The 23,114-nt window shown below is 41.2% G+C and overlaps 1 protein-coding gene across 3 annotated transcripts; it reads right to left on the reverse strand.

Moving 5' to 3' along the window:
- Window positions 1-331: 331 nt before the first annotated feature.
- Window positions 332-23,064, reverse strand: gpr107 (G protein-coupled receptor 107). Of its 3 annotated transcripts, none has more exons than XM_026211648.1 (19): window positions 22,892-23,064; window positions 17,256-17,324; window positions 16,949-17,071; window positions 16,650-16,700; window positions 15,839-15,927; window positions 15,581-15,723; window positions 14,919-14,947; window positions 14,773-14,829; window positions 14,497-14,619; window positions 14,263-14,396; window positions 14,031-14,106; window positions 13,728-13,801; window positions 12,539-12,656; window positions 12,296-12,426; window positions 12,088-12,131; window positions 9,000-9,049; window positions 8,530-8,613; window positions 7,060-7,181; window positions 332-1,349 (listed from the first exon to the last, which is right to left on the reverse strand). In XM_026211648.1, the coding sequence occupies exons 1-19, from the start codon at window positions 22,919-22,921 to the stop codon at window positions 1,259-1,261; spliced, it is 1,638 nt and encodes a 545-aa protein (XP_026067433.1). In that variant the 5' UTR covers window positions 22,922-23,064; the 3' UTR covers window positions 332-1,258. The 3 variants fall into 3 exon arrangements, with proteins under 3 accessions (XP_026067433.1, XP_026067434.1, XP_026067435.1); XM_026211649.1 differs by having other exon boundaries at window positions 14,919-14,944; window positions 22,892-22,933; XM_026211650.1 differs by lacking the exon at window positions 332-1,349 and adding an exon at window positions 5,695-6,917 and having other exon boundaries at window positions 22,892-22,933.
- Between the last annotated feature and the right edge of the window lie 50 nt (window positions 23,065-23,114).

Raw genomic sequence — 23,114 nt, forward strand, 5'->3', positions numbered from 1 at the left:
TTTTGTCAACATCAGATGCTCTTAATGGCACTTGAGCAAAAGTGAGCACAGCACTCCAGTCTTGTGAATTAATTATAAGCAAGCCGTTTGCTTCAGTGCTGTCAAATGATTACAGTGTCCAAGCATGATAAGATACTGCCTGAACATTAGTGTTTATGATCACTTTTTGTAAATATAAAGAGTGGACAATTTGTCCTAACAAAATACCAGTCCACCATGTGTATTCCTTATGTTGAAAAACTAAATCTTCATGTATACAGAATGCATAAAAACACCGATACGAATAGATATTTACACTCTTATAACAAAATATAAAAGACAAATACAAAGGAAACCATTGCACAATTTAATACTGAAACACAATTTCATAAAGCTTGCTCAAAGATAACTGAAAATTAGCAAAATATTAAACCTCAAAATAAAAGCTTCCATTGCATCACCAGCCGTCATAAATTACAAGATCCCTGAAATAATTTTAATCTACGTTTAATACATTTGAAATACATGTTTCTGGACACACTGGAGCTATTTCGTGAAGATCCATCATCATCATCATCCATCCTTATTAAATCACAAATACTGAAAAACATTTGAAAATACAAAGCAGCTGTCATCAAATCTTACTAAGCTTGAATACTGTACATCTTATTTTTTTTTACATGAATCTGGGTTATGTTTGTTTTAAGGGCCTGCATATTTACATAAAAAGTGATTCATTTTGAGAACTCAGAGCAGTCAATAATTAAATTTAAATAATAGCTCAAAGATACTTCACAGACCAGCTATTTTCTGCACATCGCAGTGACCTCACATAAGCTTTCACTTGACGAGAGTGTATCTGTTAAAGTGCAACAGAGTGTCCAAGATCAAGCAATGTGCCGGAAGGTCAAAAGAAAAGAAGAAAACCAAAAAAAAAAAAAAAAAAAAGATTTGCACTCTCTGTCTCTCTATCACTCACTCACTCTCTCTCTCACACACACACACACACACACACACAATCATCAAGGTAAAATAAAAATAAAGCACAACACCAAGCGTGTCAATTAAAACTACAGTGGCAAAAGGAATCATGGAGTGCCTTATTGTGAATTCTTCATACTGTCTGTGCCACATTTACAGAGATAGACATATATGTGGATATGGAGTGCGGTATCTTCACATGTGATTATGAGAGAAGGTCCACTGCGAATTCTGCGCATGAATATCCCACTTCAGTAGTCCGAGGCACACAGAACCGACAGAGAATTTTTTTCTTCCATTATGCCATGCTCTCTCTCTCCTCTGATGGGCCGTTTGACAGTTTCTTCATTTTCTTAACGCCCTCTCCCACGGCTGTTGAGGTAGTTACACTGAAAGGAAAATGAAGAGCGACATTAACAACAGAATCAAACTCCGATGTGTTACAAAAGCAGGGATAATTTGTCATTTGAAGCTGAACATTTAAATACTCAACCACAAAATATTGGAGAGCTAAAACCGTTTCTACAACATATTTGGTTATGTGCTTCTTCAGTACGGACATGAAAGAAGTTGAATCTTGGTCAGTAATGTGGTTCTGAAATAGCTAACTAAAAACAGGTCCTCAAATAATTTCAGACTGTCCCAATTTTCTGAGGAAAGCCCTTCAGCGATCTAGCATGCAATCAACTGATGTTTAATTCATGAAAGACTGAATCAGTTTCTTTAAAAACAAAAAAATCATCTCTTAATCTTTCTGTTTTCAAAGAAGATCTGAAACACTGTGCAACAATTTTCAAAACAAATGTGTAATTAAACTTAGTGTTTACATTTTGGCATAAAGTAAAAAACCTAGTGTACACTGTACTTGTAAATATTTCCCCACTGGGCCACAAATGTTTGAATCACCTAAACAGAGATCATTGATATACAAGCATTTCCATAAAAATGTGACTGAGTTCACTGCCTAAGCATTCTGAGCGGCAAACATGGACAGAATGTCCTGAGCAAAAACTGAGATCATGTGAGAGTGACACGCACGCATAAACTCACACGCGTTTGCCCTTCTGTTCCTAATAATCGCACTGCATATGGCCAGACTGTACCAGCAAACTGTTCACGGCTCAGATGCACCACACATCTACAGTATTAGGACCAACTGTTGCTGAAAAAACATGACATTTACCCACTTGAGGTCCATTTTAATTCAGGTCAAATGTCAGAGACGAGAAAAACACTGGAGGAGTACAGTGTACTAGAATAAAATTAGTTGTGAGATACAGCGAATTAAAATATATTTTTCAGAGATTCAGAACGCTATACACAACCACTGCTACAGAACAGAATCACAGCAGGGATCAGCTCCAAGGTAATTGTAAAGACATTCACCACACGGTCAGAGAGCACAGCACCAGTCCAGTTCTCCACTCAGCAGCAGCCTCAGACTGCTGATACACAAAGCACAAAATAAAGGCTGTGGAAAACGGCAAAAAAAAAAAAGTACTCTGCTAAATGTGTGTATGTGTGTGTGTATACAGTCTATGGTGTATATATTTTAGAGGTGGGCATAGATTAATTTTAATCTAGATTAATCTCACTATGATCTTGAAATTAATCTAGATTAAAATGGCTCATTCGAATTCTGCCGATGGCATTCAGAATATGTGTGTTACCCAAATAAAATTTACAAACAGTAAGGGTGTACTCATACTAGCCAGTTTGAAACGTGCCCGAGTGCATTTGACCACCAAAGCGCGGTTCGTTTGACTAGTGTGAGTGCTCCGAGCCGTGCCTGGGCGCGGCTCGATTGGCCGGCCCTGGCCCGCTTGGAAGAGGTGGGCCAGGGCACGGTTCAGTTGGACTCGGGCGCGGTTCGCATGCAGTGTGAGCGCTAACCGTGCCGGAGCACGGAAAAGGACGCGTTGCGTCACGGTTTTGCGACGCTCCAAAACCAACATGGCAGGGAAAGGGTCGCTTTGGTCTACGGCAGAGGTGAAAAACTCTTAAAAAACTAAAAACTGCAAAGTCCTTGCTGCACTTCAGCTGGTACCTTGCAAACACCCTCATACGAGCAGCACGATTACGTGAAAATTTTCGCGCCACTAAGGCGACACATCTGTTTAACAACAGGCTGTGGACCAAACAACACAAAATTATCCACAAAGAAAACAGAGCGATGCACTCCATTGTGTTCAGAGAGCGCCGCTCTTCCTGTTTATCCCGAAACCGTCGCACCATAATGACGTAAGCGTGCTCCGGCACGAATGCTGAAACCCTATATGTGAGTGCAGGCCAGAGGGGGAGTGGGGAGGGGGGGACAATCGTACTCGGGCCCGGTTCATGGCAACCGTGCCTAGTGTGAGTACACCCTAAATCTTTGAGAAGGGGTTTATCAAGCTAGATGGTGCATTAGAAATGTACATCTCCTGTTTCCAAAATGCATCACAAACTGCTTGAAAAAGCTGTAAACTAATTCCACATTGCACAAGCGGGGACCCGGTGAAGGTTGTACCAGTGGGCCCTGTTTGAAATTGTCTAATTTGTATGTTCGTTTATTTTTATTTATTTGTGCTATTTACACAATGTTTAAATTTTTTTTTTCAAGTTTGTAGGTGTCAAAGTACAGAAACTAAATAATTAAATGTAAAAAAGCACTGGATAGTCTTCAATGTAAAAATGAAATATACAATGAAACCTACATTTATTCAGACACCTTCAACATTTCTCACATTATTACAGTTTTGCTATATATATCAAAAAATATATCTGGTGTCTGAATAATTTTTGGTTTGACTGTTAAAACTACAAAGTAGACAAGAGCAGTGAGTGATTTTCATTTTCATTTTCTTGGATTAACATTACAGCAGCCAGTAGCTAAATTAGGCGCGGTCACTTTAAGAGACGATGAACGCATGGAGTTGCATTCTGGGACGTGGCGGCCCTGATGCTAGCCTCACGAATGTAAACATACAGCAAGTTGAACGAGAAGAGATGAGTAGAGAGAAAGAAAAAAAGATGTCAAAATCGTGAAAATGTTGTGGGATTTATAGGGATACGCTAAATATGGATGCCAGGGACCGGTATGTGGACAAAATCGGCACTATTAACGGTTTGGATCCATATAAAATTCCCAACAAATAGTAGAGTACTGACGGAGACTTGCAGCCGCACTTTTGCATTACAGATATCTTCGGCTACCTTGCTTGTTTTGTGAGCACCTACACTTCAGAATAGTTCCGAAGCTACAAGTCATTGAAGTCTCATGTACAGTTCACAAATGGATGGGTATTTTCCTGTAAAATATCCCGTGAGCTCTTCACTCGGACCTGTCAAGTCTCTGTGTTGTTGTCCTGTTGCTACTCCTTGTCCTTCCAGCGAAACAGCTGTTTTCAAAGCATCGTTTTGCTTACTTGAAAGCAACCTTAGCGTGATGTTGGGCTTTTTAAGATAGCGTGGTTGTTGTGAGAGCATGATTTCACACCAATCTGTAACTAAAGTCACGTTAGACCTAGCTTAACAAATCGCTTAACGTTAGTTAATGCAGCAGTTTTGTAGTTCTAATTTTTTATGTCAGCAGAGGGATAGCAACAAAAAGATGAATGTTGAAATTTCCAGTATTTTGGATGAGTAACCCAAGAAATTTCCCTTATTTTCAATGTTGACTTAAGCTATACAAATGAATATTCAGATGTTATGGTCTCCGTGGTCGCGTCTCCAAGCAGGAAAGTGGTGTAAAGTTAATCCATTCTCATTTTTTTTCCCCATGGCGATTATATGTTGCGCCATTACACACCCCACAATACAGCAACGGTTTACCATGGTTGAAATAGATTTTTAATTAATCAAATTAAGACACATGGATGAGGGGGAGTATGTCTAAACACTGCGCAGTAGTCCGATTGGCAGTAAAGGAGGCTACCAACCTGGCGGCCACGCCAAGTAATGACATCACGACGCCCAAGCCCTATACACATCCCATTTTTTTCCTCAAGCGTTTACTTTCACTTAAGAAATAACTGACAGTTTTTTCGAGCATCATTTCCAAGGTGGATATTTTGACATATTTTGTATGTATTTGTCGGCACTAGAGCAAAAATAAGCAAATTCGATGTTCAAGTGTTTTGATCAAAACACTTGAAAACGCTTATTTTTAGCGTCTCGAGACGCCTTTCTCTGCGTGAGCCCTAAACACCAGAGCACCGCGAGTACTGAATCGGGCTCTTTCACATCTTGTTGTTTGTTTCAAACTGCGATTTGTATTTGTTCATTCCGGTGCAGGAGGGACTTTGAGGAGAACTTCGCAGAAGAGAGCTCGGTTCAATGTCGCTGTCCGTTAGGCTGGCCTCAGCCAGTCGGTTATATAAAACATCAAGGTGAAAGTCATCATAGCTTGCTTAGTATAGACCCAGCTCCCAACCCAACTTTGAGAATAGATTAACGGTGATATTTTTTTTAATCGCCCGATAAGAGTCTCGCGTTAACGCAGCACGTTAACGCCGATAACAGCCCACCACTAATATATATATATCAAATTTTCTACAAATATGTATAAACAGTGGCAGTAAGAAAAAAAAAATTAAATTAAAATTAAAATTAAAAAATTAAATTACTGCCTATTTTTGGAATAAACACTTATTGAGAAAGTGTGCATTAAACTGATTAAAAGTGACATTAAAAACATGCTACATAATTCTTCATATGACTTATTTCATATAGAAACTTGAAAAAAAAGAGCATTAAAGACTTCTTTAAAACAAGAAGAAAGAAAAGAAAAAAAAAGAAAATGGAGAAGGACATGTATGGGAAGTTATACATGTAACCCAACTGTTGCACTATATTAAAAGGTGCCTGATTAAATCAATAAACAAATAATAAAAAATAAAAGCACTCAGGGAACTTTTAACCTAAGCTTTGAATGCTCATGAGAGCAGTGCTCTCTATTTTTGTGGTTAGCATCATCCATCTTTTCTGTTCTTTGCAAGACTCAATGAGGACAGCTGAATCAGGTCACACCACAAAATCACCCAAAAAAGTTTTGGGGAAAATAGGCCACAAAAAAAAGCACTCTGCACATTCAGTATAAGGCAGGTGGGAGAGATACTGTGGCAGGAGGAGGAGGAGAAGAAAAAAGGGCAAAGTGCAAGCAAGGAACAAGGACATTTGGAGTAACAGGGCATTTCTGGGAAGTGGCGGGATGGGAGGTGGATAAAGCACATGCCGCCTGAGGGGATGCTGAATATGGGGTGAACGGGAGTTGGGGACTTGAGGGAAGGAGGGGAGGATGGGGGTTGTCAAGGAACAGAACAAGGCTTGGACATCAGGGAGTGAAGAGGAACGCAATCCACCGAGACCTTAGAAAGAAAAATCACCAGGATGGGGAAAATGAAAAAGCCTGGAGAGTCGAAGACATTAAAACACACTGAATCATCTGACCTGATGAGGCCACTCAAAATGCTTCAAAAATAAGCAGCAAATGTTGGGTGTGTGTGTGTAAATAAACAGGGCATGACAGGTGCTCTCAGCTAGGGCATGTAATGAGGAAGGCCACTAGGTCCTCCAATCAGGAGGAACCCCACTGGGCTTCTTCTAGAGCCATGACAGGTGGCTGGACCATTGTAAGCCTGTCCGTGTGACCAGGTCACAGCTGGTAATGGAACACAAGAGGGTCACGGTATGTAGAAAAGCTGTGTGCAAAAACACATATAGAAGAAAGATGCCCTTATTATTGATAAGAGTGTTTCATGATTTCTTGTGCATCGTTATAATCACCCGTCATCACTGGCTCTCTGTGCTGTAAGTGAGACCCATCATCTTGAGGAATCAAACTGTCCTTGATCTTTTGAGATTAAAGAATTATGTACTATAAAAACACATCAAGATGCTGATGTTGTAAGGCAGAAATGTCCTTGAAATGTCCTGTCTTTCTTTACATCCACCATATTTTTCAATGTGGAAGTAAGCTGAAAGAGGAATGAATGAATGATGCATTTATATGCAGCTAAAACATGTGGAAGCAGCTGAAAAGCTTGTATTCAGGTAAAATGGCAGTGCCCACTCTAATGTAATAAATGTGAAACCAGTTGCATTTACACATCGTCTTACACATTGTCCATCTCCATATCTTCGTCCTCCACAGATAGCAGTAGGTAGGGGTTGTAGGAGGCTGGCTGGAACTTGTGTCCAGTTAAGAAGAAGAAGGTCAGAGTGGCCAGTTCATCCAGCAGCTACAAATAAAAGAACAAAACAAAAAATATATCATCAATATACTTTTTTTTTTTCCTATGCACTTATCCTATGAACCATGTACTCAGTCATCTAGTATTCATTTTACATGGAAAGCTGTTAAATGTATTAAGTGTTCAAAAACCCAGATTATATATTTTTTGGTTAATTAAGTGCATTTGAAGAATGGAACAGAATTGGGCAGAAGCACACAAATACGTACAATTGATTAAACAATGTAACACCATGTTGGGATCTCACTGATTTTAAGAATTAGAGGGAAAACTTCACAAAGCCACTGAAGTAGACTCAAAACATTAAAAAGTGCACTACTGCCACAAATCGACACTGGAGCACAGGATACCTAAGGTGGGTGTTATTTATAAAGAAAAACTACAATTGGCCTCACATCTCATGCTGTTTGAACAGCCAAATAATCAAACCAAATAAGAGAATTGAAATAGGATTTAAAATGGCAAAGCTGCATGTTAACTTGGTGAAGATAATAATGGCTATATACTCCTTTAACATGTTTAAAGGGGTCATGATCTGTTTATTTTGACATATAAGAGGTCGTTGTGCAGCAAAAACATACCATAAGTTTCAGGACTTTCTTGTTAGACAGTATAAACAGGTTATACTGAAGACAGTGTGCCAAATCAACAGCTTGTGAAAATGTACTACTCTATTAAGTAATACTGTGGCTAAACACTGCCTCCACAGCAAATCATCAACACCTGCTTCTACATCACTGCCTGTTTAGCCCCACCCACAGACTCAAGCATGTAGTGTGAATAACAGGTCTTTGCAGAAAACATTTTATCATCATTTACTCACCCTCATGTCATTCCAAACCTTTATAAGTTTCTTTCTTATGCTAAACATAGAAGCAAAGCAGTTGTTGGTTCCCATTGATTTCCACAGTAAGGAAATTAATTCTAAGATATTATACACACACACACACACATATATTATATATATATATATATATATATATATTAAGCTAACTGAGATTTGTTATAGCACTTGCATGTCAATGCTCTTTTGTTGATTTTGATTGCTTCCATTGTCCTCACTTGGATAAAAGTGTCTGCTGAATGACTAAATATAAGTATATAGTATAAAATAAATTACCAGCATCCTTCAAAAGATTTTATATTTCAAAATATTTATGTTCAACATAAAAAAGAAACTCATACAGGTTTGGAATGACATGACGGCGAGTAAATGATTACTGAATTTTCATTTTTGAGTGAAAAATGTTGAATATGTTGCCATGAACTTCTTATCTGCCTGATGCCATGTTAAATCTGTTTTGTAAGTTTGTAAGTTTGAGTATCCATCACTCACCTGGTAGAGCCACTTCCATTGGAAAGGAACTATGACCTTGATGAGACTGGCAATGATGCGGGTGAAATAAATATAGCATACAATCTGTGACACAGAAAAGAGACCGTAAGGAGAAGAGAGACCAACAGAGGAGTGATTCACTTATCTAAAGGATTAGATAATTGTGTTCCAATGTCTCAAATGACTGATCACATTTAACAAAGACAATCAAACAAACAAAGAGCTGTAACAAAATGAAGAACAAATTTATCTAAGGTTTTGGACTAGTTAGGTCAATAATGAAATAAGTAAATGAGACATTGATAAAGTGAACTCCTCATTGTCAGATGTTCTTAAATCAAGCAAATTAAGCACAACTAATAAGTCTAATAATTCTCATGCCATGACAGGCACCAGGCACGTGTCCGTTTAAAATCACTGTGTCTGAATATAAGTGAGAATGACAGTGAGACAGTGGAGTGTATACATACCATCACATAATAGTGCCTAAAAAGTTTCAGTTGAGCCAGATTGACGGCAGCTACAAAGGGAAAGAGAAGCCAAACATTACAATTAAAACAGAGCGAGAGAGGGGATGAGCTGTCCTTTTACCTTTCATGCTTCAATTACTATGCCTCTCGCTCCTGCTGTGAAAATTGTTAAAATCAGAAGGCAATCAAAGAGTATATCTTTGTGCCCTGCGAGCGACAGGCAGAAGATGAAAGCAGGAAAAAAATGTGATGGGTAGCAATGAAACAATGATTACTCGAGAGGGAAAAAAGGGTGGTGATTGCCTGGAGAGAATATTTTCTCTTCAGTATAGGATTATATGAAGTTGTAATAGGCAACACATAGTGGTGCTTCAATATATGTATCATATATTGTGCCTAAATATTTCCACTTTTGTAACTTATAAGAGTTCTTTTTTCTCTCTAGTTGCAAAAATTGGGACACAAACAGTGGGGCTAAGGGAATAACCTGCTTCATTTTAAGTGCTGATCTCCCTCTCTCTCTCATACACACACACACACACACACTCCTACTCGTTCATACAATCTAATATCAGTGGGAAAAAGTTACTGTAAGCATGTTAGCTTGAAAATAGACATCCTCAGGGATCACATCAAAGATCTGAAATAAAGACAGCACACATTCATTCCAAGCTACCAACCTGCAAAATCCTCATTCAGCAACCGACACTATTTAAGAAGCATTATGCACAGCAGGAAGTTGTCATCAAAACCTGTACTTCTCTCATTAAGCATTTTTTTCTTAGCAGGAGGTTAAGGGTTTTATATGTAAGATTTAAAGCATTGATCTAAAAACATCTGGTTTTTAATGAAAGTCAATGCAAAGGATAAAGAGCCTTCTAAGCAAATCCTACAACAAACATAGTTAACAGACAGACCAGTACTTCTGATTGTTCCGAAGCTTCACTAGTTAAATGCATGCATTTTTAAATACCATTTATGTAACTGGCTAAAACAGATACAATTAGATTAAAAGTATATCAGCTTAAATGTATATTGTATCTAGTGTATAAAGGTATACAAGGACAGTTATAGTAAAATATAGTAATATTATGAAACGTATAGTAAAACAGTAATATTATGAAATTATTAGTTAAAAATAACTTAATGAATACGCCGATGATTCAGAATAATTGGATAAACAATAATTCCATGACCAACACCTTTTCCTGATGCTTTGCAACTTATTTTAAAATTATTATGCAAATAAAGCACACTGAAATAAATTCAGCTCATAAACTGGAATGAGGATATGCAGGTATTTAACTTTAAGAAGAAAAGAAAAACAGCACAAAAATTAAACTTGCAATGCAGAATTTCTGCATTTTTTCACAGATGATGGAATTTGCAGAGATCCCTTGCTGCAGGGTTGGATCGGTCTACCCATTCCCTGGATTTGTGGGTAGGATAAAGTCATAACCCAGGCTGGTTTCTCTGAGCTATGACATTTGCAAGCTGCCTGGCATCTGCTGTCACAACAGGCAACAGTGCTCAGCTGCAGAGCACATGCCAATGTGAGCATCTCTAGCAGGATCCATTTTTCCACTCTAAAACTATCAAACCACAACAGAGAAATACTGTGTGTTGTTTCATTTTAGTAACAAATGTTTGCAGATGCGAAGACTTCATGCATGCACTGTTTGCTCAAAGGAATGAAAAACTAAACCCTGACCAAACCCCTGCGTGACTCACTGTGGTCAGTGTTTAATGACGACTAGATCCATCAGTGTTTTCAGATTAGGATCAGTTCATCTTATGGCATGCTAACACAAAATCAATACACACAATTACTGCTTATAATGGGCAAATCATTGAAATATACTGACTTAAAAAATTCTCCATATTCAAAAATTTGGGGGCATTATTTTTTTTTTTCCATACGTCTCTTTCAAGGCTGCATTTATTTTATCAAAAATACAGTAAAGACAATAATAATGTGAAAAAATGGTAGGTAAAAAATGTTAGCCTGAATGCACTGTAAGTTGCATTGGATAAAAGTGACTGCTAAATGCATACATTTTTATTAAATATAATTAAAAAATGGTTACGATTAAAAATCTTTTTTTTTTTTTATTAATTCCTTTGATGGTAAAGCTGAATTTTCAGCAGCCATTTGGTGCTCACTAAAACTTTTCTTATTGCTTTCGCAGTAGAAACAGTTTTGCTTCTTGATGCTTTTGTGTAAACTAGAACACATTTTTCAGGGTTTTTAGATGAATAGAAGGTTCAAAAGAACAGCATTTATACAAAACGGAAATCTTTTATAACATTATAAATGTCTTTACTGTCACTTATGATGAAGTGAATGCATCCTCCTTACTGAATCAGCTTCCAGAAGAGATCAGATGTGCTAAAACATCAGCCACTTTTAAATCTAGACTCATCTGTTTAGCTGTGCATTTACTGAATGAGCACTGTGTGATGTCCAGACTGATTGCACTGTATTTTATGAATTGTACTGTTTATGAGACCCGATTAAAAAATTCAACGTCATTTTCAAAGTTTTTAAATTCATTGTTTTATTTTTGTGATTTTACTTTCTTTTATGTGAAGCACTTTGAATTACCATTGTATATGCATTTTGCTATATAAATAAACGTGCCTTGCCTTGCATAAAAGTATTAATTTCTTTAAAACAACAACTTATAAGGCTATAAAAAATAACAACGACTAAGGCTGTAAGTAAGAGCTATTTTGCATTTACATTGCAGGATTTACTATTTGGTTAACATATGTCACAGCATATCTAAAACTGTTGTATTCTGGAAGACAACATAATTCAGTTTCAAGCCATAAAGACCACGTCTCTTGAATAGCATGTAGAGAACAGCCAAATGTGAAAGAGGACAGCTCACACGACCAAGAAAAGTATTTGGAAAGATTAAAAATACATACTGTCCACAATATTTCATTTCAAATGGTTTAAACATTGTGACACATGACTGACGTCTTTTACAGCTGGTGATAAAAATAATGGTTCATGTGATGATCAAGTTTTATATCAGAATGAACTGCTGACCAGAAAGTGCTCTGATAATGTTTGACATACCTTTCCCATCTGATGCTGATGCCTCTTGTAAATGTCTTATTGACCTATCAAACAAAAACAATTGTTTTTAGAATTAAACTTCTACAAATAAAAAGCCAGAACAGCCTACCATTTATTCATATAATAGACATCAGTCAATTAGTCAAGAAATTATATCAGTGATAGTATAGAAAATTAAATCTGAGCCATGAAGATGCAGAGCACTAACCAGACAACTGGAAAGAGAATAGCCCCGCAGCACAGCAGATCTACCAGAAACAAGATCTCCATCCACAGACCATACTCAGTGGAGCCCTCCTCGGTGGACTCGATAATGATGTATGCCACATTGGCCAGAACCTGATATCACAAGACCACGTAATATTCATAAATGTATTTATCACAGAAGAAGAGTAGTTAAGCTTAAAAAGGTCATTGACAACATACTCTCTTAAAAAAAAAAAAACTATACCTGCAGGGGGATGACTATCATGAAGATCTTTTTGTCTTTATCCGAGAGGATATGCTTGACAAAGCCCGAGCCAGTTCCTATTAATGCTATAGTGATGAACAACAGTGCCCCCTTCAGTCTGCACAAATGAAAACATTCAGCAAAATTAAACAAACCACTCATATTGCTGAATTACTGTTATAGAAATCATGACAACAGTGCAGTGGATTTAACACAGAAAAAAAGTTCACTACCCACCTAATCAACAAACCAAACTAAAGAACTTTTTTCTTCAGAAAAAAAAAAACAAAAACATTGGAATACATCAGTGGGTCTCTGCATATTTTGTATGCATCTCTTATCACTAAAGTCTGTTCTATTCACAGGCAATCACAGGATATTTAGTTTAAAGGGAATGTATATGCTCCATTCAAATTTAAATTAGCATTTAAATATTTATTTAAAGTATAATTATGTCACACTTCTCTAGTAAGTTTCGTCTGTGTGTGAAGATGCTGCAGGCCTTGGTGTAGCTCAAATCCATAAATTAATGTCCTGAAGTGAAGTAAACTTTAATGGACTACCTGTGCTCAGAGAGTAGGGAGCAATGAACACTGTGTAGGGACCTAGTCGATCAGAACACAGTTCATTCATGGAGCTCTCTTCTAACGAGCTGGATATCTGAATTAGTTGTGTTAAATAAGAGAGACGGCAACATATGATGAGTGGGGGGGTCACCAGGACTGGGATTGAGAATCACTGCACTACATGACTTTGTAGTCGACTAGCAGTCTCCATTAGAAACACCACTGGTTGCTGAAAGTCAAAGCCAGTGTGTAGATTTTGGGAAGTTAGAATTGATCGACTTCACATAGAATGGTGTGATGCACAGACACAGACTCTGAAGTCATCAGCTTCAGACAATTCATTCAAAGGGTTTCAAACAAGCTGACAAGAGTTTAGTAATGTTTGAACTTTAGTCAGTTGGTGTAGAAGGTCTAGTTTTTTACCATGTAACCGTTTTTAAAGTAAGCAAGTATATGATGCCTAGTGTTTTAAAATCTGCTCAGATTCTAAATGTTGTGTTGTACATACATCAGTCTTTTTTTAACCTTATATGACAGTTCTTCACCTTATTTCTGTCTTATCCAGTTACATTTCTCTCACACACACACACACACACACACATACTTTATATTTATGAACTTACAAGTGAGTAATGTAATAGGCCACAGCCCAGCTTTCAATGGGAAAGCCCTGATTGGAAATGTAGTAGTAGTCAATCTGTAAAATAGGAATATAATCGTTAAAAACAATGTAATGCTGCTTTTTGCCTTGGGCATCTAGTTTGGTGTGATTCATAGACCAAAATCTAACTGCATTTCAAATCTGCATTTCCCCTCATTTGAAAGGTTTATATGAAACTAACAAGGTTTGCTAATTTATAATGTATGATTTGGATAAAAATAATGTTCTTTACGTAAAAAAACACTCACTAAAGGTAAACACTCACTGAATGGAAAATAAGGGAAAGGGACTTTGTGAATGGAAGAGCAGCCATCAGCCAATGAATCTTGTAAACATCAGAACTAAAAAAAGAAATGTACACATAGTAATCACAAAATCTGCTTTACTAATTTAACAGGAGACCATATGAGACTTTGCTGCTCTCTACTGGTCATTTCTTGTAACATGTAAACCATCAAATAGAAGATGTACATAAGGTCTGTTATTGTAGCACTTACCTATGTGTACGCAAAACATGAACCCACAGCGTGCCGATGAGAAAGAAGAACATGGACATGCAGATGTAAAGCTTAGGTAAAGGTATCTCTCCTGCAGAGAGAAAGCTGTCTGGATTCTTTTCCTCGATGTTGATCTGAAATCATATTTACTGCTTGAGTACAAACTTGTACTTTATGACTTGTACTTCATTACACTTAAGGATACAGTACTTTAGAACTCAGAGAAACACTCACATCAATGCTGAAAGGCAGCATGCCTGACAAAGAGCTGTCCTGGTTTAATAGCAAAGAGTAGCAGTTGTAGAAATAAAAGTTATAAAGGCCTTGCTGCTCATCCGTTGTGACATTGAAGTAAAACTAAAACAAGAACAGGTCAGTCAGTGGAGAGCACAATTGGGCAGAAGTTCAAAGAAGTACACCTTGAAACGGCCAGGTATTATTTCAGTTCAGAACTAGCTTGATGTACTTCAAAGCCCCATGAGCTCTTAGCAAAACCACTTCATGTCCCACCTGAAACGAGTAGATTTTGCCTTTGTTCTGAAGAGGATAGGTATCTTCTGTCTTGTTCTGGAGAGATAATAACATTACAGTCAGTAAATGCAGAAATGAGACCTATTCAGAGCATATTTTCAGACTAAATTAAAAACGGATTTCACCTCAACATCTCGCTTGGACTTAGAACCTGCTACAAATTAACAGGAGAGAAACACAACATCTAATTGAATTGTAGACAAAAAAAAAAAAACAACAACAACAACAGCAAAATTTAAAATGTATGAGTTAAAAGGCTTTCATTTACAACACAAATGGGATGAAAATATTTATTAACTATTGTTAGAAGAGTTTCTCATGCTCACCAAGGCTGCATTTATTTGATCAAAAATGTGGTACAATTATAAAACAATTTATCTATCTGATTCTGAATATTTGAAATCTTTCATTGATTCCTATGATGGCAAAATTAATTTTCAGCATCATTACTCCAGTGTCACACGATCACTCATAAATCATTCTAATATTCTGATTTGGGGTTCAAGAAACACTTCTTAAAACAGTTATGCTGCTTAATTATTTTCTGGAAATTGTTATATTTTTTCCAGGATTCTGTGATGACGAGAAAATTTAAAAGGACATAATTTATTTGAAACCGAAATCCTTCGTAACATTAATAACTACAGTAAAGATATTTATAATGCATGCATCCTTGCTGAATACAAGTATCTTACAATGAATCAAAATCTTACTGAACCCAAATTTGAAATTGTACACATGGTGTATGCCATGATGTGATATTCAGTTCAAGATAAGAAAGATTTACTTTTAGACTCAGATCCATCATCTGGTCCCTTGCCTTGGGGATCTTGGCCCTTTTCAGCTTGTTGCTCCACCACAATGTTTTTGGGGACCACATGTATGATTTTGGGAAACACACCCAACTCTGCTGAAGTCTTCATCCTCACTCTAAGGATATTGCAAGTCATGACAGACCAATCAAAAACTGGATAATCATAATACTTCCAAATTAATTTTAATTGAGAGACACAGAGGAAAAAAAAAATGTGATAGTAAAACTCACAAGTTATTTTTGAAGTCCAGCAAGAGAAGCACCCCTGCATAAGTACTACTTGGATCCTTTTTCAGAGGACAGTAGTCAAGACCCTCGTCCTGCGTGTTGATAAGAGAGGTCATCGGTTATCGGACTCAGTTTGACTGAAAGATCATACAGTGAATGGCCAACGCAATGTTAGCTTTAATCTAATGTGTGACCCATGAACACAAAACCAGTCATATGGGACATTTTTTTTTTTTATTGGGATTTATACATGAATAAATGAGCTTTCCACTGATGTATGGTTTGTTAGGATATGACAATATTGGCCGAGATACAACTCTTTGAAAATATGGAATCTGAAGGTGCAAAAGATAAATAAATAAAAGAAAAATACTGAGAAAAGTCTCCTTTAAAGTTCTCAGCAATACATATTACTAATGAGAAATTAAGTTTTGATATATTTACAGTAGGAAAATTTCTTCATGGAACATGATCTTTACTTAATATCATAATAATTTTTGGCACAGAAAAATGAAAAATGTATTCATTTTAACCCATACAATGTATTGTTAGATATTGCTATAAATATACCCGTGCGACTTATGACTGGTTTTGTGGTCCAGGATTACATATTACATTGTATGAATCATAATGTACTGCTATTAAATCCTTAACTGACAGAGATTGCCAAGTTACAGTGGTTAATTTATGCCAATACTAACTTAAACTAACAATAATAATCTACAGACACGTTTAATTTACACAACACTGATACCAAAACTGTACAGCAAAAGCAAAGAATTAGATTCAGATGGAGTGAAAGGCAGAGACTGACCAGATATGTGGAGAAGCCATTATTGCTTGCACGATCTAGGCTAAAACCAATCTGCAATAAATAAATGAAGACAAATTAATTTAAATAAAAGAAAATACATTAGAAATATATTTCATACAGAACCCCAGTCAGATATACATGATCAACATACTGCAGGTGATATACATTTATTTTAATTTCATGATAATGAGAAATGGTCTCGTATAAAATGAGAGAGAGAGAGAGAGAGAGAGAGAGACAGAGAGAGAGGGAGAGAGGGAGAGAGGGAGAGAGGAAGAGAGGAAGAGGGAGAGACTGACCGTGGAGCTGTCAATGTTCTCCGGCTTCCCATCAGTGAAGCTGAGGCTGAGGTTGTTCATGCTCATATAGCCATCTTTATAAAAGCCGAATGTGTTTAGATGGACCCGCTGACGGATGTCATCCTGAGACGGAACAAGTCATGGATGCGTTCGAATTATCATCGGTTTAATGACAATTGCATTATAACAACAAAACGGTTATGATTGATAAGGCAGCATCAGTTGCTTTAAACAACAGGGACGACAATACAGTGACTATACGAATATTTCATAAAAACATTTCAGGCACAGCAGAATACACACAAACCTTAAGTACGAGGTGATGGAGTCGACATTGACCTTCTATGATAAGAGCCGTTATAATCGCACTAATAACATCTCGGTTACGTATGTAACCTTGGTTCCCTGAATAGGGAACGAGATGCTGCGGTGACGTCACCACGTATGGGAACACCTCTGGTGTGACGAATGTCTGAAGCCCTATACCATCCCGCCAATCCTATTGGCCAAATGGCGCATAGCACCACCCTGCGCATGCGCGAGCATGATATACCTGGGTGCAGCGCGCCATTTCGCTCAGATTTCATGACTGAAGATGAAGAGTTATCAAGGTACGGAACGGCCAGAACCGCAGCATCTCGTTCCCTATTCAGGGAACCAAGGTTACATACGTAACCGAGATGTTCCCTATCATAGGTCACTTCGATGCTGCGGTGACGTCACCACGTATGGGAACGATATACCAAAACGCCTGACGTACCTGATAACTGAGATCCGAGGAAGCAACTGCTCAAGCGGAGAGAACCCGGGAGCCAGGGGCCATCCTCACATCCAGACTGTAGGATTTGATAAAAGTGCTCGGTGAGGACCATCCTGCCGCAGCACAGATATCATCCATAGAAGAGCCACTGAGAAAAGCTTGAGAAGAAGCTACAGCTCGAGTGGAATGAGCCTTAACCCCTAAGGGCGAAGCGAGTCCGCGCGCCTCATAGGCCAAAGAAATCGCCTCCACCAGCCAATGGGACATGCGCTGTTTTGTAACTGCATGGCCCTTACTTTATGTCCAAAGCAGACAAACAGCTGGTCAGAACCACGCCAAGGAGCTGTGCGATCCACATAAGTCTTTAAAGCTCTCACAGGGCAAAGACTTAGATCTCCTGACCCGGCCTCGGCAGGCGAAAAAGCTTCCAGAACCACTTGCTGAAAGCGAAAAGGGTTAGATGCGACCTTAGGAACATAGTTAGGCCTGGGCCGCAGCAGCACCTTCACAGAGCCTGGTGCAAATTCCATGCATGAGGGTGAAACAGAAAGAGCCTGTAAATCCCCAACTCTCTTGAGGGAGGATAAAGCCATGAGAAGAAGTGTCTTCAATGTCAGGATTTTATCCGATACGGTCTCCAAGGGCTCAAACGGATGCCCTGATAAACCTAACAACACAATGGATAAATCCCATGAAGGAACTCGCACAGGGCGGAAAGGCCTCAGCCGTCGCGCACCCTGTATGAAACGAGAAACTAATGGATGACGCCCCACAGAGGCACCGCCTATGCATTCGTGGTAAGCTGAAATGGCTGCCACGTAAACCTTTAAAGTGGCTGGTGTAACGCCATCCGAGAAACGCTCCTGGAGGAACTCCAGCACTGAAGCCACTGGGCAGTAAACTGGATCCACATTATGATTACCACACCAGGCTGTAAACAGTCTCCACTTGAAAGCATATAAGCGTCTCGTAGAAGCTGCTCTAGAACTCAATATAGTCTCAGTAGTTTCAGCAGAAAGACCGGGACATACTAACGCACTCCGCTCAGTGGCCACGCCCACAGTTTCCACAGATCTGGCCTCGGGTGCCAAATCAGCCCCTGTGCTTGTGATAATAAATCCTGTCTGATGGGAATCTCCCACGGAGAGCCCGATAGCAGACTGATCAGATCCGCAAACCACGGCTGCGTGTGCCATCGCGGAGCCACCAGCAGCAGCTGTTCCACTCTGTCCCGGCGTAATCTGCATAATACCGCTGGGATCAAACGAATCGGAGGAAAAGCATACAGACTGGTCTTGGGCCAGCTGTGAGCTAACGCATCCACGCCCAGGGGCGATGGGGAGCGTAGGGAGAACCATAGCGGGCAATGCGTAGTCATGCTCGATGCGAATAAATCCACTTTCGCTTTGCCGAATATCCGCCATAAAAGATCCACCGTCTGGGGGTGTAATCGCCATTCTCCCTGTTCCAGAGCCTGTCTGGATAGCAGATCCGCTCCGAAATTCAATCGTCCGGGGACATGAATGGCCCGGATCGAGAGAAACTTGTCCCGAGACCACAGAAGAACACGCCTCGCCAGCCTGCACAGGGGGCGAGAGCGCAATCCTCCTTGATGGTTCAGATAAGACACAACCGCTGTGTTGTCTGATCTGAGTAGCACATGACGGCCGATCAGCAGATCCGAGAAATACTGGAGAGCCAGAAAAACTGCCAGTAATTCCAGTCTGTTTATATGCCAGCCGCGCTGAGCCGCTGTCCACACTCCGTGGGCTGGTCGCCCTCGACACACAGCTCCCCAACCAGTCAAAGACGCGTCCGTCGTGACAGTCTCTCGGAAAGCATAAATTCCCAATCGAACTCCTGACAGGAGAAATTCGGTTGACATCCAAATTTTCAGCGACATCACACACCGCCGTGTCACCGAAATCGTGCGATGCGGGAGACAACGGGGTGAAATATTCCGCCTTTTTGTCCACCACTGAAAAGGGCGCATTTGAAGCAATCCCAGACGAATCACGGGGGATGCTGCTGCCATTAGACCCAAGAGCCTGAGGCACAATCTCACCGTCACCGTGCGACCCGCTTTGAAGTGCCGCACGCATGACGCAATCGACTGAGCGCGCGGGAGAGAAAGCTTCGCTGTCATCGCGCGAGAGTCCAGATCTATTCCAAGAAAAGTTATCCGTTGAGAGGGAGTTAAAACACTCTTCTTGAAATTTGTTCGTAAGCCCAGGCTGTTTAAATGATTCAGCACAAGATCTCGGTGAGAGTGTGCTTGAGTCCGCGATTGCGCTATCACCAGCCAATCGTCCAAATAGTTCAACACACGAACGCCCTGGAGCCGCAACGGGGCCAGAGCTGCGTCCATGCACTTTGAGAACGTACGGGGCGCTAAAGCCAAGCCAAAGGGAAGAACGCGGTACTGATACGCTTTGCCCTCTAAAGCGAATCTGAGGAACTTCCTGTGTCTCTTGACGATCTGAATATGGAAATACGCATCCTTCAGATCGATCGTAATAAACCAATCGCTTGGTCGGATCTGAGACAGAATATTTTTCACCGTCAACATCTTGAATTTGCTCGGTCTGAGTGCAAGATTCAGACGGCGTAAATCCAGAATGGGTCGTAACCCGCCGTCTTTTTTCGGTACCACGAAATAACGGCTGTAAAAACCTGTCTCCATCTGAGAGGGGTGTACTTCTTCTATAGCCCCTTTGCTCAGCAGAGCTGACATTTCTTGTCGCAGCACCGCCATTTCCGTAGACTTCACCGTAGTGGGAAGAATTCCGCGGAAAGGAGGCGGGCCTTTCCGAAACTGAATGGTGTATCCGTGACAAACCGTGCGTAACACCCACTGAGGAATGCCGGGCAAGCGTTCCCACGCGGCCCGAAACAATATTAACGGTTTCAAAGCTTCCGCTCCCAGCAACGCCGTCATACGCGTTAAAACGACCGGACACGAAAAACCCGTGGTGTTCGTGCACCGGGGAAGCGTATGCGCCGGAGTCGTTGCGTTCCGTTGAGTATAATCCTGAAGCGTGTCCACGGCAGGAATTAGGCCAACAGATGGAACATCGGGCTCTGCCGCTAGCGAAAAAGCGGCGGCTGTGTGAGCCATCATAAACGGGCCGTTTGTGTAGGGTCCTTGAGTCGTCCCTCGAACTCCGAAAGCAGGATTGCGCAGAGTGTCTGAGGGAGCGTCTGTCATTACAGCTCGATCCAATGTTGCTCGAGGCGCTGTTAGCGGCGAGACAATCAATGTTTGAGCATGGGGACTGCAATGAGAGTGTGGGATGCGCGAAAGCGGTCCGACAGCGCTCTCTAGCGGAGGGCACAGTCCCTGGCAAGCAGCAGAAAGATCAGGAGCTGCTATTCGGCACCCGAGAACGAGAGGCTTTAGCCGTCGAGGTCAGGTTCAAACGCTTACGTTGACGCTGGTGCGCCGGAGGAAAAACCCTAGGGCCCCAGTCCTTACGAGGAGGCGCCATGGGTGTAGGTTCCTCTCGAGAGGCTGCTCGCTGGCGGTGAGAGGAGGTTGAGCGAGAACGCGCGGGCGCTTGCCGGCGTTCGACCTCCCTGGGTCTGCGGGGAATCAGCTGGCGGAAAGCGGCTGATTGCTGTTTCGCTGCCCTGAACTTCTCCACTACTGACGTGACAGCCTCACCGAACAATCCATCCCTGGAGACAGGGGCATCCATAAGGAAAGATTTATCCTTCTCCTTAATATCGGTGAGATTAAGCCAGAGGTGGCGCTCAACCGAAATCAAACCGGCCATAGTACGGCCCACTGCACGAGCGGTATGTTTGGTAGCGCGTAGCGCCAAATCCGTAGCTCTACGCAGTTCTTTAACTGCCTCCGGTGTGATGCCCTCACCTTCATCCAATTCCTTCAATAGCTCCGCCTGGTAGGCCTGAAGGACCGCCATAGAGTGGAGCGACGCAGCCGCCTGACCAGCCGCCATGTAGGATTTACCCACCAAACTAGACGTGACTCGACACGCCTTCGAAGGAAGAAGGGGGCGAGACTTCCAAGCCGCGGCCGAACTAGGCGCAAGGTGTTCGGCGAGAGTCTCTTCCACCGGGGGCATCATAGTATAGCCATGGTTCGCCATATCAGAAACGGTGGCGAAATCCGCGGCCGCGGCGTTAGTAATCCGCGCCGAAAATGGCTGTTTCCAGGACCTCGAAACCTCCTGGTGGAGGTCCGGGAAAAAAGGCAAAGGCCTCCGGGGCTGTGTAGGTGTCCGACTGGTTAAAAAACGGTCGTCCAGCTTGGAAGAAGGTTGGGCCTCGGCCTTGTCAACCTCCCAGTCTAGCCCCAATTTTCCCACCGCACGAGAAACCACATCCAACAGCTCACTGTAGGAGGGGGAAACACGCCTCTCCTGTCCGCTAGGAGGAAGAGGGCTAGTGTCGGTCGCGAAGTCCTCAGACCCCGAGGCCGCGGTGGATAAAACATCGTCGTCATAGCGTCCACAACCGAAGGAGATGGCGGTGCATGCCTCCGGTGTGGGAAGTAAATCCTCATTAGAGAAGACGACGGGCTCAGTATAAGTTTTATTCTGCAGCAGGGTAGGGGAGAGCGAGCGATGTGGAGAATATTCCAGCGCTGCGCTGTCCACAAAATCCATGTCGCACGTGTCACCCCAGGCCCTCGCCTCGTGCGGTGCCTCGGCAGTCGCAGAGGTGACCTGACGGGGGTTAGACTCGAGGGCGACATTAGAGAAAACTTCCACCCTGGAGCGCAGCACTCTGAGCCGCAGGCCATCACAATGGGGACAGGAAGAAAGGCCGCTAAGCGCCGCCTGTGCGTGATGTAAACCAAGACATACTACGCACCTGTCATGAGTGTCCCCCGCCGTGATGTACCTGGTACATGGCTCCTTACATTTTCGAAAGCTCATCGCGTCCGCGAAGAGGAGTTAACACTGCTCGAAGAGATCGCTGGAGAACGCGAGACGATAGGGCACAGATGATTCGCTATTCCTGAAGGAATGAAATCTGAGCGAAATGGCGCGCTGCACCCAGGTATATCATGCTCGCGCATGCGCAGGGTGGTGCTATGCGCCATTTGGCCAATAGGATTGGCGGGATGGTATAGGGCTTCAGACATTCGTCACACCAGAGGTGTTCCCATACGTGGTGACGTCACCGCAGCATCGAAGTGACCTATGATAGGGAACTGTAAACATACACCTCTTCCCGGTCGCCATTTTAAAAACCGCTTTAAAAATAAGAACAGGCCAATCGTACTATTATTTCCGGTTCACATACTTAATAAACGACGCCCTCTAACCTTTCTTTTACTGTCTATGCCTCTAACGGACGAATGATAGAGCTGTGAAATGTCTTCCAAGTTCCGACTGGGATCAGTTTTCTTAATTTTGCTAAGTTGGTTTTTAACAA

This window comes from Carassius auratus, chromosome 30 (assembly GCF_003368295.1).
Source record: "Carassius auratus strain Wakin chromosome 30, ASM336829v1, whole genome shotgun sequence".
NCBI classification, from domain to species: Eukaryota; Metazoa; Chordata; class Actinopteri; order Cypriniformes; family Cyprinidae; genus Carassius; species Carassius auratus.

Bases quoted from the DNA above. Each gene is read 5' to 3' on its own strand.
- gpr107 (XM_026211648.1), bottom strand. From the start codon at position 22,921: ATGGCGACCGGGAAGAGGTGTATGTTTACA. The intron at 17,072-17,255 runs GTTTGTGTGTAT...GTTCCGTCTCAG, and splicing joins TCCATCACCTCGTACTTAAG to GATGACATCCGTCAGCGGGT. The intron at 8,614-8,999 runs GTATGTATACAC...TCTGTGTCACAG, and splicing joins TTAGGCACTATTATGTGATG to ATTGTATGCTATATTTATTT.